The sequence below is a fragment of the Salminus brasiliensis genome, chromosome 16, assembly GCF_030463535.1.
Source record: "Salminus brasiliensis chromosome 16, fSalBra1.hap2, whole genome shotgun sequence".
In the NCBI taxonomy this organism is placed as follows: domain Eukaryota; kingdom Metazoa; phylum Chordata; class Actinopteri; order Characiformes; family Bryconidae; genus Salminus; species Salminus brasiliensis.
In genome coordinates, this window is record NC_132893.1 from 9,514,466 (window position 1) to 9,530,586 (window position 16,121).

General features: G+C 38.8%; 1 protein-coding gene across 1 annotated transcript in view; it reads right to left on the reverse strand.

The window, feature by feature from the left end:
* Nucleotides 1-16,121, reverse strand: part of LOC140537243 (unconventional myosin-XVIIIb-like) — a 56,979-nt gene that overhangs the window by 31,753 nt on the left and 9,105 nt on the right. The window contains exons 4-20 of the mRNA XM_072659569.1: nucleotides 14,772-14,915; nucleotides 13,715-14,140; nucleotides 12,662-12,722; nucleotides 12,241-12,353; nucleotides 11,976-12,143; nucleotides 11,399-11,606; nucleotides 8,178-8,320; nucleotides 7,705-7,805; nucleotides 6,386-6,449; nucleotides 5,856-6,000; nucleotides 5,548-5,718; nucleotides 5,374-5,464; nucleotides 4,044-4,236; nucleotides 3,842-3,922; nucleotides 3,600-3,720; nucleotides 2,574-2,721; nucleotides 1,931-2,114 (exon numbers count right to left, since the gene is read on the reverse strand). Coding sequence (XP_072515670.1) covers nucleotides 1,931-2,114; nucleotides 2,574-2,721; nucleotides 3,600-3,720; nucleotides 3,842-3,922; nucleotides 4,044-4,236; nucleotides 5,374-5,464; nucleotides 5,548-5,718; nucleotides 5,856-6,000; nucleotides 6,386-6,449; nucleotides 7,705-7,805; nucleotides 8,178-8,320; nucleotides 11,399-11,606; nucleotides 11,976-12,143; nucleotides 12,241-12,353; nucleotides 12,662-12,722; nucleotides 13,715-14,140; nucleotides 14,772-14,915 — 2,562 coding nt within the window. The remainder of the gene's footprint in view (nucleotides 1-1,930; nucleotides 2,115-2,573; nucleotides 2,722-3,599; nucleotides 3,721-3,841; nucleotides 3,923-4,043; nucleotides 4,237-5,373; nucleotides 5,465-5,547; nucleotides 5,719-5,855; nucleotides 6,001-6,385; nucleotides 6,450-7,704; nucleotides 7,806-8,177; nucleotides 8,321-11,398; nucleotides 11,607-11,975; nucleotides 12,144-12,240; nucleotides 12,354-12,661; nucleotides 12,723-13,714; nucleotides 14,141-14,771; nucleotides 14,916-16,121) is intronic.

Consider the following 16,121-nt stretch of genomic DNA (forward strand, 5'->3'; position numbering starts at 1 on the left):
CTCCTGTTGAGTTGATTAAAACAGCTGTTCCCAATGAATCAGGGTAATTAGGATGCTTTAAAACAGCTTGGACTATTTGGAATGGTATAGAACTTTGGATTTTCCCATATACTGTGACAGTTTTCAAAGGGTATGAATAATTTTGGACATGCCACTTTTTGTTCAAATGTGTATAAAAGCTGAGAAATACTTTTTCCCACAATGATGCCTCTTGTACATCATCGTGTTATCTCCTGGGAGATGCCTGTGTCGTTTCAAGGCAAAAATATAACTTCTGGTTAAATAAAAGTAAATTTAAGTCAAACTTTGCCAGGGGTATGAATACTTTCGGGCATGACTGTATATACACACACAGTGGGGCAAAAAAGTATTTAGTCAGCCATTGAAGTTCTCCTACTAAAGATGAGAGATGTCTGTAATTTTCATCATAGGTACACTTTAACCATGAGAGAAAAAATGAAAATAAATCCAGGTAATCACATTGTAGAATGTTTAAAGAATTTTTTGGTAAATTATGGTGGAAATTAAGTATTTTGTCACTCACAAACAAACAAGATTTCTGTCTCTCACAGACCTGTAAGAAGATCGCCTGTCCTCCACTTGTTACCTGTATTAATGGTACCTGTTTAACCTTGTTATCTGTATAAAAGACACCTGTCCACAGTTTAAAACCGTCAGACTCCTAACTTAACCATGGCCAAGATCAAAGAGCTGTCGAAGGACACCAGGAAGAAAATTGTAGAACTGCACCAGGCTGGGTCAACTGGGTCAACAAATCAACTGTGGGAGCAATTGTAAGAAAATGCAAGACATACAAGACCATTGATAATCTCCCTCGATCTGGGGCACCACGCAAGATCTCATCCCGTGGGCTCAAAATGATCATAAGAATGGTAAACAAAAATCCCAGAACTAAACGAAGGGACCTGCACAGAGCTGGGACCAAAGTAACAAAGGCCCAGAGGGACTCAAATTCTGCAGTGCCAGGTGTGTCCCCCTGCTTAAGCCAGTACATGTCCAGCCTGTCTGAAGTTTGCCAGAGAGCATATGGATGATCCAGAAGAGGATTGGGAGAATATCATGTGGTCAAATGAAACCAAAATAGAACGTTTCGGTTAAAAACTCAACTTGTCATGTTTGGAGGAAGAAGAATGCTGAGTTGCATGCCAATTACACCATACCTACTGTGAAGCATGGGGGTGGAATGGGGCTGTTTTTCTGCAAAGGGGACAGGACGACTGATCCTTGTTAAGGGAAGAATGAACAGGGCCATGTATCGTGAGATTTTAAGAAACCTCCTTTCATCAGTGAGAGCATTGAAGATGGAATGTGGCTGGGTCTTCCAGCATGACAGTGATCCCAAACACACCCCTTGGGCAACGAAGGAGTGGCTCTGTAAAAAGCATTTCAAGGTCCTGGAGTAGCCTAGCCAGTCTCCAGACCTCAACCCCATAGAAAATTTGTGAAGGGAGTCTGTGTTGTCCAGCGACAGCCCCAAAACATCACTGCTCTAGAGGAGATCTGCATGGAGGAATGGGCCAAAATACCAGATACAGTGTGTGCAAACCTGGTGAAGACTTACAGGAAACGTTTGACCTCTGTCATTGCCAACAAATGTTATGTCACAAAATACTGAGCATTTACAAATAAATTCTTGAAAAAACCTTCAATGTGAGGGCACACAATTGAATTGAATTTAATCAAATTAGCGAGAGAGAGAGAGAAAGTGAGAGAGAGAGAAGACAAGATGAAGCAGAGTGAGAAAGAACAGAGAGGAAAGATAGACAGAATAATGTATCTCATAAAATTGTTATGCGACAGATGGCCATTTTTGCTGCTGCTTTAGTGATGGGCTAAGCAGATAAGACATCCGGTGCCAACAGAACTGTATGGTGGATAAAGCTGGGTTAGAGATAGTCTGTCTCCTCACCGCCTGCAGTTTAATAGCGATGCAAAGTGAGTGTCTCCTGAGAGCGGCCATTCCTCCACTCATTGTTTTCCGCACCGTCCCACTCCGCTCAAGAGAGCGCTGAGAGCCCCCCTCAACACCTCCCAGACCACGACATAGAGGGGGAACTGATGCCAGTGGAGCAAACAAAGCCTTTACCACACCACTGAGAGGGAGAGAAAAAGTACATTATAATTATACGTGATTGATTCAGTGATATATTCATTCATATAAATCTATTTAAAGTGTGTGTAATGACTGCTGTGCAATGTTGTGCTTTAATCATTACACAAATTCATTCATTTACATTTAAAAGTTCAGAAATTTAAACATTTTCTATTATATAAAACCTGTTTTGTGGCAGATCCATGTTTACAATAATTCTAAAAAGAATAAGTACTGTTCGACTTCACAGATTTCAAATACCAAGAGTGACACTGTAAGGAAATATATAGAGTAAATTAACAGAATCGCAGATCATTCTAAAAATGTAAAAGCTTTGCAGCACTGAGAATAAAGTTAAAATAAAAACTAACATCCAATCCTTTGAAAACTGAAAATGGCAAACAGTCAGAAAGACAGACAGACAGTTTGTGATAGGACAGTGTTGTGTGAAAGCTCATACACAGATGAATGCTGTAGTATAGAGATGGCATTGAGGGCAGAAGGGTTGTTTTGGACCAGACCAAACCAGCCAGACATGTCATAGCGGACTGGATCTGAGCCCATTACATGAGCAATCTCACACTGTAGAGGCTGCTCACACTGGCGCACTAAAGAAAAAAAGAAAAAAAAGTTAATTTAGAAAAGTTAGACATTATGTTTTCTGAAGAAAATTGCTGTTTCTATATTTTCCATCCTGTCACACTCCATATTGTTCCAATCACTACACGTCCTGTTTTTTATGATTTGTAAATGTATATTATTATATGAAATTTCTATCATATATATATATATATATATATATATATATATATATATATATTTGTTTTGTTTGTTTTGGTTTTTGTTTTCTTTTCTTTCTTTATTTGTTTGTTTGTTTGTTTGTTTTTTTTCACCTGCTATCATTTGAACCCTGTAGCTGCTCTGTACAGTGGGTGAATAATTCTGGATGAATGGACCAATAGGAATGCTCTAAATTATTTGAAATTAACTTTTATTTTACATCAAAGTCAATTCAAAATTCATTAAAAAACATTGTTGCTGTCTATTGTAAAATCACCATTTTGGAGATACATAATTTTTCATTGGACAGCGACAATATATATTATAGTCAATGTCAAAAGATTTTATTTAAAGTCATTTTGGAGCCCTATATCTGGTTTGGTAAATCAGCTCAATAATATTAAATCAGGTGAGGCATCCAAGAGAAATCTGTAATCAAGCTTTGCTCACAAGATTTCAACTGCTTTGTTCAAAATTTGAATTTTCTATTACTTTTTACTGTTTATTTATGTTTACCTGCATCTGTTCCAATTTACAGTAAAAACAGTAAATATGTGCTTAGGTGCCTACATTGCCTTTACAGTACTGCACATAAAACATTAACGAGACAAAATGAACAATCAAACAAACAAAAAATCACCAGGGAAGTAAAATTGTGATAGTGGACATCCTTGTAAGTATTTGAATTAAGTATTTTCTTAAGTACCTGTATCACTGAAATACTGGCATATCCTCTCTAGAACAGCATTTTCAGTAAAACCAGGAGTTGACATTTCTTCATCTAAAACCCACAATAGTCCACGAGAGTCACCTTCTGGCCCCCGCACCTAAACCCACACATACAGACACACACATATACACACATATACATATACCATACTCTCTCTTCTCTTTTAACTTAGAATTCGATTTAAATAGAATATGATGCTGAGAAAGCTACAGGGTTACCTGAAGTCCAGGGTGGTCTATAGCGCTCACCACGTCTCTGGGGCTGCTCTCGGGAGTCTCAAAATCTACAGACACACGCTCCTACATACAAACAGCAGAAGTATTACATTTCCATACTGTATTTGAGTATGGAGGAAAATACAGCCATACATACACACACACACACACACATATTGCAGTGCCCTTCCTATACCTCCTATACCTGTGTGTATCTGTTTAGAGACTTGGTGAAGGTGTGTGTGTAGCAGTGCTCCAGCAGTCGCTCCTGCAGGTAGTTGTGACAGAGTTCGGAGAAGCCGGCTGCTCGGTCCTCTCCAATGTGTCTGGGGTTGCGCTGACCTGGAGTATCCACAATGATTACTGAGCCCAGTGTCAGCTGCTGAGAACGCAGAGCTCTGTGGAGACAAATCAGGCAAAGGACAGTCCTCAAGACAAGCTATAAACCATATGATTTAACTTAATATTGCTGATTAACTTATTTTAGGTTAAATTATTTAATTGTTAGTGCAATCAGTTAGCTAATGTTACATAACAGCACTTATTTTCTCCCCAATTAAGTCATGACAGATTTCATTCTTTACTAGGTTTCCCTATATAACGTTACCAAGCAAGTGTGTGAAGGTTTACAGTGCTAACTGGTGGAGTGTAAGCTTCAATAACTTGCAACTATGTTAGTCTTGTATTAGGCGTGCTGCTCAGTACTCAGTGCATGCCTGTGTAAACTATATGGAGCACTGGCTCTAATGGAAAGTCAAAAAGAGATTTTAAAAAGGAAATGTTTGACTGAAATCTGTATAAAAATGTGGTTTCAACTCAGTAAAGTAGTGTTCAGCTTAGGCTAGTGGAACAAACCACTGATGGTAGTGTGCTTCATACTGCAACAAATGATATCTTAAGAATGTAAAATATTATAAGATCAATTAACTAATAGGAGATTTTATTTATAGAAAAGTTCTCATTCTATTGGCAGCTAATTTAGCTTAATTCAAGAAATAATAGATATTTCAGCTATTGTCAAGATAGACAAGCAACATTAACTGCCACTGGATTAAGATATTTTTAGTAAATTACTTACAAATTATTTAAAATACATAAACATAAGTTAGACATTCGTTAAATAATCCTATAATATTTTACAATATTTAACAATCTAAAAATAAGAAAGATCAGACATTAAGACTAGATTGAAGAGGGTTTTACTTGCTAAGATATATAATTTTTTGCAGTGCAGAATAGTTCTTACTTTTATCTAATCTGGTAGCCAAGTAATAGGAGCATGTCTGAAGTAAACTGCAAATGTCAAGCATGTCTTGACAGACAGACTGGGGTAGATCTGGGGTAAAAGGAAAACCATGTAAATTTGAATTTTCACTGAATATTCACTTTAATGTTATCAAAAGTGGTTACAAATTTGTGAAAAGCTTTACATTTTAGTGTGATGCGGTGCATGACTGAAAAGCATGTGTGTGTGATAAGGGTATCCATTTATGTGCCTGCATATGTGTGTGTGTGTGTGCGTTCTGTGCTTGTACCTGTTAATGAGAGATACAATGGCAGTGAACAGTTCTTCATAAAGACCAGAAGCCATGCCATCTACACACTGAGCTGCACTCAGTTTAGGGCCTAAAACACATGTTTACAGATTACACAGTCATAAAGTCATGAATAATAAACATTACGTGATTATTATATTCAATGACTCTGACCTTCTTCTTGTTCATCAGTCATGTGACGCTCTCTGGCACCACCTGTGGCTTTTTGCAACAACTGCCGCAGGTGATGTTTAAACACGGAAGTGTGAAGCTCCTCTCCCTCACAGCCCAGAACTCTACTGGCATCCTGTGCACTGTCAAAATTCATAAACTGCTTTCGTCCCACTGGAACAGTAGAAAAAAAAAAGAGGACAGAAGGAACGATGAGTCAGCTTTTAAAGGTTTTGGCTTTAGCAAACATGTTCTTCCTAAACATTTAATCCAATCAGTTTTTGAAACAGTTGAATAACACAAAGACCCACCTTTGCACACCCCAGCTACGCCTAGGTGGTATATTCCAGCTAGAACATGCCAAATGGCCCGCTGCTCATCAGCTGAAAACTCAAGAGTATTCATGGCCACCAAAAGTCTTCCAAAATCCACAGTAGCCCTCTGCTTCTCGTCCACCTGTGGACAGGTACATAAAAATCAACTCAGAACTTTAGATAAACCTAGTTAGTATGTAAACCTTTTTTATCACAAACTCAACTGCAAATTACTTCAGATTGTTTTCTAAATAGGATTGTAATAACCAGGAAATTATGGGGCCACAATGAAAAATGTATAAATAAATGAACAAAAAATGAGGCCCTAACCAGCCAATCTCATCCCAAATGAGATTCAGTAAAAATGTTTACTGAATTAACAGTATTATGAGCCCAGTGTGATTTCCACACACATACTGCCGGCAGTTACACCACTGGTAAGTTTTGTAAATGGGCAGAGCATTACTGTGAGATAAGACACTGAGTCTATATTTATCAAAAAAAGATCCCTTCCTCTTCTGTCTTACCTTTACAGGGCAAGTGATGCCAAACATGTTGCTCTCAGGCAGCTGGTGCAACTGTAACTCCGTCCTAGAATGGACAGAACAAACCCACACATTACAAAAAAGGAAATGACATCAGTAATGTCTCTATCCTTCAAATTTACTAGAGCTTTTGTTTCAGTTTGAGGTTTTCAGAAGTGCAGGCAGTCTGCCAAGTCGCTCGACCTTAAGGACATCCAACCCCCAAATAAACACTCAAAAACAGGAGGGAATGATATTGGACAAATAATGAGTGTTTACTCTTAGACATTTGAAAAATGGGTCTCAGGCTTGCATGGGAACATATGGAGACAAGAAAACCTCTAAACAGAAAATACATAAACATAATATGCTTGAAATGGAGAACTATGCAAACATAGATATAGGTAATATTTTATTATAGGACTGGCACTATTACTTGTTTAAACTTACAAAGAAACAGAATTAAAAAGTTCACTCAACATATAAAAGCAACTCGCTAGTCCTTAACTGGCTCTTTAAGACTGGTTAAGCAGGTTGAGTCATTAGGTATTTTCAGATGATGAAAGCTGATGCTCCAGAGTGTAACAAATTTTCTTTAAACCTTGTGCCAACACTCAACAAACATATTCTCCTCTAAGCAGCTGCTTTGGCATCTGAAAATAAATATATATTTTTTAAATAATTTAATTAATATTTTTTAAAGACTTGAACTGAACGATCTGTAAAAGGGGTTGTCACTAAGTACTGATGTTGTAGGGTGTCCAAACTTTTGCACATGCCAAAATATATTCTGTTTTTAAGGTCCTCAAACATAAACTGTTAAAATTATATGTGTAATTTGGGCAGTGTACCCAGACTTTTGAATACAACTGTATATGTTAGGCCAAAAACAGAAATTGAGAAACTATTGAGAAATGAAAAATGCCACACATTTTAATGAAATGTTTCAAATTGCTCCCTACATATTTTATTAATCTTAAAAAAATCAGTTCTTGAAAACCAATGTGAACCCTGCTCCATTTTCAATAGTCTGAGGCTGGTTGTTTGTGTGTCTGGCTATTCTTCTATTAGAATTAGAAATTTGGCTGCAGCTCTTGTTTCACAATTGCACAAGAAAGAGAAGCATACTGTAGGCATGGTTCACTTCTAATGTTCCACAAAATAGTTCTGAAAAATATACCAATCTTTTGTTATTAACCCAAATAGCAAAAAAGGCACTTAACACAAAATATCATTTGTGGAAGTATCAGTTAGACTGATACTGGTTAGACTCAGTGCATGTTCAGTAAACCAGCTCTTAGATGTCAAGAGCGTCCTCTGACCTCATCTCCGTATTCAGGCCTGCAAGCATCTGGGAAAAAACCAAGAAATTGCTCTCTCCCACCGGCCTGCGACACACCCGCCATCTTTCCAGTAACATGGTCTTCCGGATAGAAAAACATCACCAAACAGAGGATGGGGTGAAGGGGGTTGAGAGATGGAGATGGAGATGGAGAGGGAGAGGCAGAGAGAGAGAGAGAGAGAGAGAGAGAGAGAGAGAGAGAGAGAAATGTTAAAAAATTAGTGAGAAAAGTAAGAAATGTATTCTTCTAAAAAATTCTGTAAAATCCCTTTTTAGTATTTACCTTTCAGGAGAACGAAATATGAAACAGACTACTCTAACAAAACACATCGTGTGTGTTTGCACATAATGCACATCATTTGAGGATAGTTTATCCGAGTAGATTTTTAAAATCGTTTTATATTGTCTGTGGCTTTTCCCCCCGATACCTTTCAGCCCTAAACAAGTAGGTACCTGAAGGTGTCCTGCAGCTGCAAGGCCTTTGTGGTTGAAGTCCAGAGAAAGCACCATGGCAAATCTAGTAGAGGCCTCACTGTGGGGAGAGCTCACACAACCGAAAGAGCGCAACACAGTGAATACTGCCTGTAATCGCTCCACTGAAACACACACACACACACACACACACACACACACACACACACACACAGTGCATGTTAGCAGAAGCAAAGGCAATAACAGTAACAATTACATTTATAAAAAATGTAACATTTATAAAAATTTGACTTTTTGGATTTTAGCTAATTTTAGTTCTTTCTATATAATAACACTTAAATCACATATCTAATCCTCTTTCTCTCCTGATCAACTAAACTAATCTCTGGTTTTCAGTGGTTAATCTGTCTAATATTCAACTATGTATTATAACTATAAACTATAACTATAACTATAAACTATTTTTATTAGCTTCTTTTTTCTTAATTTTCTTAAGTTTTGCTTTCTGGTGTCAACTAGAAGAGAATATGTTCCTCTGAGTCTTGGATCCTCTCTAGGTTTATTCCTCCTGATCTAAGGGAGTTTCCCCCTGCTTTGGTCACTAGGGGCTTAAATCCTGATCTCTGTAAAGCTGCTTTGTGGTTAAAAGTGTTATATAATTAAACATAGTTGACTAAATACATAGGCATGAATACATACACATACACACAGTGCACATGGTGACAACTGTGCTGGGGGTTTGTTCTATTCAGTGGTGCAAAACATGTCACACTGTGAAAGAAAGAGGTTGTTGCTGTAATGACTACATTATAACAGTATGTATACTGTAGGGTCTGTAGGCCGTCTGTAGAGTGTGCATTACACAGTCAAACCATTCCACAGGCTTTTGCGACAGTCGTGAAACCTCTTTTCCATTTTCCTTTACAAACATCTGCACTCTTCAGTGGTTTTTGCTATACCTTAACAGAAATCTTATTAGTGTTGTCTGTGTTATCAGCAGTGTAGGTTAAGTAGTTTGTGAATGATCTAATGAACTAGCAAGCTAGCTTCACACATTTTTATCGAATTTATTGTAGTGCCTGGTTGACTCACTGTTCTAAACCCATCTCTTGCTAATGTGTCATTTCTTTTTAGACTGAGCAATTTATTTATTTATTTTACAGAAATAAAAAAGGAAAAATGTTTATTTTGTCACATGAACACATTCCAGGTTATAAATGAGAAACACTTTCACACTTTTACAATTATGCTTGTTGCTTTAATGCTTAATTTAAGCAAACAGGAATTTCCCAAACATATATGTCACAAAACCTCACTATATATATATATCACCACCCCACCCAGTGTCTCACTGTATATTATAATATATATTAGATTTTCATATTATGTATATAAATTTGAAATATATATATATATATATCAAAATCAGCAATGGAAATCAAATTTATTAACCAATGGAGGCTTGGAGTCACACAAAATGAAAGTGGAAAAACACGCTACAGGCTGATCCAACTTTTATGTAATGTCCTTAAAACAAGTCAAAATGAGGCTTAGTATTGTGTGTGGCCTCCACGTGCCTGTATGACCTCCCTACAATGCCTGGGCATGCTCCTGATGAGGTGGCGGATGGTCTCCTGAGGGATCTCCTTCCAGACCTGGACTAAAGCATCCGCCAACTCCTGGACAGTCTGTGATGCAACGTGACGTTGGTGGATGGAGCGAGACATGATGTCCCAGATGTGCTCAATTGGATTCAGGTCTGGGGAATGGGCGGGCCAGTCCATAGCTTCAATGCCTTCATCTTGCAGGAACTGCTGACACACCCCAGCCACATGAGGTCTAGCATTGTCCTGCATTAGGAGGAATCCAGGGCCAACCGCACCAGCATATGGTCTCACAAGGGATCTAAGGATCTCATCTCGGTACCTAATGGCAGTCAGGCTACCTCTGGCAAGCACATGGAGAGCTGTGTGGCTCTCCAAAAAATTGCCACCCCACACCATTACTGACCCACTGCTAAACCGGTCATGCTTAAGGATGTTGCAAGCAGCAGATCGCTCTCCACGGCATCTCCAGAATCTGTCACGTCTGTCACATGTGCTCAGTATGAACCTGCATTCATCTGTGAAAAGCACAGGGCCAGTGGCGAATTTGCCAATCCTGGTGTTCTCTGGCAAATGCCAAGCGTCCTGCACGGTGTTGGGCCCTCATACCATCCTCATGGAGTCGGTTTCTAACCGTTTGTGCAGACACATGCACATTTGTGGCCTGCTGGAGGTCATTTTGCAGGGCTCTGGCAGTGCTCCTCCTGTTCCTCCTTGCACAAAGGCGGAGGTAGCGGTCCTGCTGCTGGGTTGTTGCCCTCCTATGGCCTCCTCCACGTCTCCTGGTGTACTGGCCTGTCTCCTGGTAGCGACTCCAGCCTCTGGACACTATGCTGACAGACACAGCAAACCTTCTTGCTACAGCTCGCATTGATGTGCCATCCTGGATGAGCTGCACTACCTGAGCCACTTGTGTGGGTTGTAGAGTTCGTCTCATGCTACCACGAGTGTGAAAACACCATCAACATTCAAAAGTGATCAAAACATCAGCTAGAAAGCATAGGTACTGAGAAGTGGTCTGTGGTCCCCACCTGCAGAACCACTCCTTTATTGAGTGTGTCTTGCTAATTGCCAATAATTTCCACCTGTTGTCTATTCCATTTGCACAACAGCATGTGAAATTGATTGTCAATCAGTGTTGCTTCCTAAGTGGACAGTTTGATTTCACAGAAGTTTGATTTACTTGGAGTTATATTGTATTGTTTAAGTGTTCCATTTTTTTGAGCAGTGTATATATATTTTTCACAAACCATTTGCTTGTTATGAACCTGGCACTACATTACTTAATGTATTATATAGTTTAAAGCTGTAAAATGATCTTGTGAAGAAATTGTTTTAAATTAAGCATCATCACAAACTGAGGTGAATACTTGCCATTTACCTAAATTAATTGTTTGCCAAATATTCCTAATGTATCATAAGGAATAGAATATAATACATTCTTCTGCATCACAAATTCATAATTATCACAAATAATTACCCTATTCCAACTTCCAATACTTCTAAACTGTCTATGTTCTGCAGGCTGGCTCAGCTATGAAAGGCCTTTCTTTGTGGTGTCCAATTCTTTGTTCTCTTTAAATAAGTTCACTTTAGAGATATGTGCAGCAGAGACAGGAATTGGAAGAATGAACTTACAGGTGAGGCTGTTCCCTGCTGTTCCTGCTTGTTTGAGGAGTTCTTGGGCAAAAGCCTGACAGGAAGTGGTCTTCCCCGTGCCACTGCGGCCCAGAGCCACCACACTCTGGTCCTTCCTCTGGCCCACCATAGACAAATAGACCCTTCGCACCTGGACCTGCAGTGGGGCAGGCGCTTCCCAGGTGCCCCAGCGACGGGTGCGCAGAGCCTAATTATAGGAGAGGAAGACAGAGAGAATAAAAAACTGAAAAAGATCAGTGTAGCTTCTTGGAAGTTAAACTGTTCCTGCGTTGTGAAGTCTAGAAGCCAAAGGTTCCAGTAGTTACTTAGAACATCTTTGACACAAGTAAATTAAAAGCAAATCTATAAAACGTTTCAATTGAATAGTTGACAAACATTTGTTCTTTTCATTTAAAACTGTATAATACAAGTTGTTATATGCATAGGTGTTAATTCCATTAAAAAGATTAAAAACAATTAACAAAAATAATATGTTGCTGGAGAAGTATTCCTTAAGTAAAAACATCCACTTATTGAAACTAAGCCCCTCATCTGGTGGGAAGGTTCCAGGTCATACCTTGTTAGATGTTGCTAAAGGAGGCCAGAGAGCGAGCAGATTGGGCCCAGCGTGTGTGAAGGGCATATGGGCTTTGGCTCGGGATGTTAGGATGTGCAGGATGCTTGACTCATTCACACTCACTAGCTTGCTTAAGTCCTCACATAGATCCAATTCTGATGGGTTTAACTGGAAACAGCAAGCCAGCAATTATTCGAGTTTACAGACTGAAAACATCAATGTAGGTTTAATGTATTAATGTTTATTGTTCTTTGTTAAAGATTACCTTTTCAATCTCATATTGTGAGACATTGTGGACAGAACCATCCGTTTGGAGTCGAACTCTCACCATTCCATCAGGGAGCTCGGGGGTGCCTTCATCTGGCTTCAGCTGAGTGGCTGAGAGGTATTATGTTAGGAATGTAGCTTTTATTTTAGGCCTTATTTTTTCTGGAATATGCTGTTCAATTTAACTTCGTTGGCTTCTTGGCTGCCCTGTGGCTTTTTGTAGAGGTCAAAATATTTTCCTCTAATTTTCTCAAAGTGCCAATGCTCACTAATAACTTTCTGCAATATGTCTTTCTGCATGAAAATATAGAGTCTTTCTGCATGAAAATGCTAAACATTGTAACTAAAAGAGCACCAAGAAATTAAGAAAGTTCTGCTGACAGAGAGTGTGTTTGGATATTTGTATGTCGTGGACTTACCGAGGGTGAAGCCATTTTTATGACTGTACCAAACGGTACCAGCTTCATACCATACATCTCTCTGCAGAGTAAGAGAGAGCAAGAGAAAGAGAGAGAGGAAGAAAGGAAGAGAGAAAGAACGAGATTATATCATGGATTTGTCCATTTTAATCCTGATGGCTACTGTCTTACATAGTTTAGTGACCACTAGAAGTTTAGTTTCTAACTTCTAATGGAGTTCATTTCCATATTTAGTCGGTGTGTTTGAAAAGGGAAATCACCACTGTGAGACATCAGCCCTCAGCTTCTTTCAAGACTGTTATGGGGGCTGCTCTGTCGCTTGCTGTCTTTAAACCCTGACTAAAGATCCATCTCTTTCAAGAGTGACATTGAGGCAATGTATATGTGTAGCATTGCGTATCTAAGTATTCATATAGACTTGTTTTAGGCAGTATCTAAACTTGGGGTATCTAGGAGTCTAGCCAACTGAAACAAGCTAGGGATATTTTTGAGTGAACAGCGGTTTTATTGTATAAGAGTTTCTGCTAAATGCTGTAAATGTAAATGCTAAATGATATGGCTTAAAAAGGCATACAGAAATATACTTACAATATAACCTCAACCATTCGTAAATATTCCTGTATGCCTTAATTCGTTTTTTTTAAATGCCATACCATTCAAAAAAGCAAATCCCATGGATTTTCCAGTCCCACAGACTCCCAGTCATTAGGCATGGAAAAGATCTGTTTATTTCAATGGATCCCAATCTTGATCATGTAGTTTCATCTGCATATTAATGTGTTTTCACTGATTTGACACTTCAACTCCAGAAAGCTTGTTAATAAGGCTTGTGGGATCAGCTTTGTTGGTGCATTAAAACAAAAATATTCAAATAGGATCTCCACCATAGTTTGAAACCACTGGATTATTGCAAAGATTTACAATAATCACAGATCTCAATCACAGAATCTATGGGTGTACTGCCTCCAGGGATCCAGTTACTCCAGGGCCCATTAAAAGATTTGCACTGGGCCTCAAAACTCACTGCACTAATATAATCTCAACACAACTTACCACAGGCTTCTTTGGTTCCTCTGCTCCAGACTTATCAGTGAGCTGACCTTCTGGTTCTTGCCTTACTTGTCGAAGTTCCTCTTCCTTAACTGCTTTCACCTCTTGTTGTGTCTTTAACTGCACTTTTGACTGCTCTTGCTCTGATGGCGCCTCTGGGGACTTTGTCAAGTTTGAGCCGCTTGAGAGCAGCTCCTGTTTCTGGCTGTTGACCTCCAGACTGGTGTTGGAGTCACCTTTCTGTTCTTTTGAGTCAAGAGTGAGCATTTTCCTTGGGGAGGAGGTTTTTCTCTCGGTCATTACTGCATGGCGGTCACGTTCCCCGTTGACCAACTGCTCGGCTCGAAGGGCCATCTCTGCCTCCAGGATGGGCGGTGTCTGGTCTGGGAGCAGGAACTGTTGCACCAAGTTTTCACTCAGTTTACTGGGCTGTGGGGATCATTCAAGGTGGGTCACATGCAGTTCCATTTACAGAGAGAGGCATTCATTTGTTTTTGTATTAGTTTTCTAAAAGTCTAATAAATAGAGAGTATATAACCTTTAGTAAAATTGCAATATTAAACTTTGATCTTCAGTCTTGTGCACATCCATGCCAGTATCTCACAGTGTAGCACATTCTTCTGAAGTCATCTTTTAATACAGACAAGATGCTGACTACTGAACCATAGCAGTTGTTCTAACAATTTGTCCTACCCATCAAAGGTGTCATATTGGGGGTTACTACACATGTATACAGCACTTGTATAATATTTTTTGATTCAAAGTACATTATACAAACTCACCTCACTGTTATTAATTGCGTTATGGTTCCAAAAGTGTATGGTGAATCAAATTTGACAAAAAATGATTCTTCACCTTAATTACTGTAATTCTGATACATGATTTTATATCCATATCCTACTTCTTGTTTTTAATGCTGGGAGCAACATGTTTGACTCGTTTGGATCCTTGCCTGTACAAACGAACTAACTAAGGGTATGTCCTATTGTCTTCATAAAATGAACATATCCCAAAGAATCTATATGAAAACTGCATTAAATCTCTCATTGCAGCTTCTCACCGCCTTCTCCTCCTTGAGCTCTGGTTCTTTCTGACGTGTCTCCTTCTCTGTCTCTCTCACCAGCTGCTTGAGGAATCCTCCAGGTACAACAGAGAGAGGAGGGGGTGGCTGAGTGGCAGGTGCTGGCTTCTTCTCCTCCTTTATCTGCACAATAAAGGAGCTCCAGTCAAAGGCAACTCATACAATTTAACATTCAAACAACATTTAGATTTGTTATTTCATAGCCTGACATGTTGAAGCTGAAATATTACAAATGCTTCTGAGAACAATTATGTGTTTTGGGTATTTGCAAGGCTGATAAACATTTTACACACCACTGGGTATCCTTGGTGTTGTATTAAATCAAATCAGATCTCTGCTAAACAATCCAGTTCTGGAGCAGCTTTTTTCAGATGGTCTAAGGTGATCTTTGATGGTCAACATGGTTGAAAACACCCCATATACTGGTAAACCTGCTGGTTAACCCGGTCTTGACTAGCATAGTGTATGTTTTCATTTCAGTTTGATGGACTACGTGGTCCTTCAGCATGACCAATCAGACCAAGCTGGTCAAACTGTTTAGGTAGTCGGCAAAGCTGGTCAAGCTGGTCATACTGGTGGACCAGTGTGGTCAGACTGGCCAACCAATGTGGCCCTGCTATTAAAACTACTAAAGTGGATATAGAGGTACAAAAATAAAAAAAATGGTCAGTGTAAGACATTCTGACCTCATGTACCCCAAAAATAAGTATCTATTCATTGAGACTAATTGTAGCAACATGGGACTATTATATAAGGCATTTTTTAAAACCTGACAAAAATTATTAATTGGTGTTAATAGGCTTGAATAATTTATAGTTCATGCAAACATGTATTTACACACAAACTTACCTGACTGCTACAGTTAGATATAAGATGTATTAATGCCTGATTTTACATGTGTGTATGCTATACCATTTCTGGTTTCTCCTTGAGGATGCCATTATTTGAAATTACTATACAATATCTAGTGTTTCTATTTGTCCTTCACAAGTGAATTGGTGAGCTGCTGGTGGAATGGAACAAATCCAAGAAATTCCGCTGTATTTTAGTGTATTATATACAGTGTTCTGTATCTCTTTCTATCCTAGTATTTATTCTCATGTTATGTTGAATTTTTACAGGCATGAACACACTTCATAAATAAATGGTTTAAATAGTTAGTGTATCTCATTAAACATTTGCTAAAGCTCATTTGTACATTTCTAGATGAGTTTGGAATTTTAGGGGAAAACCCACCAAAAATAAAACCATAACCTTTGTACATACCACTTTTAATGTTATATTTTTCCCCAATATGTTCCATTGAAAAATGAAGTCATTGTGTTTTAC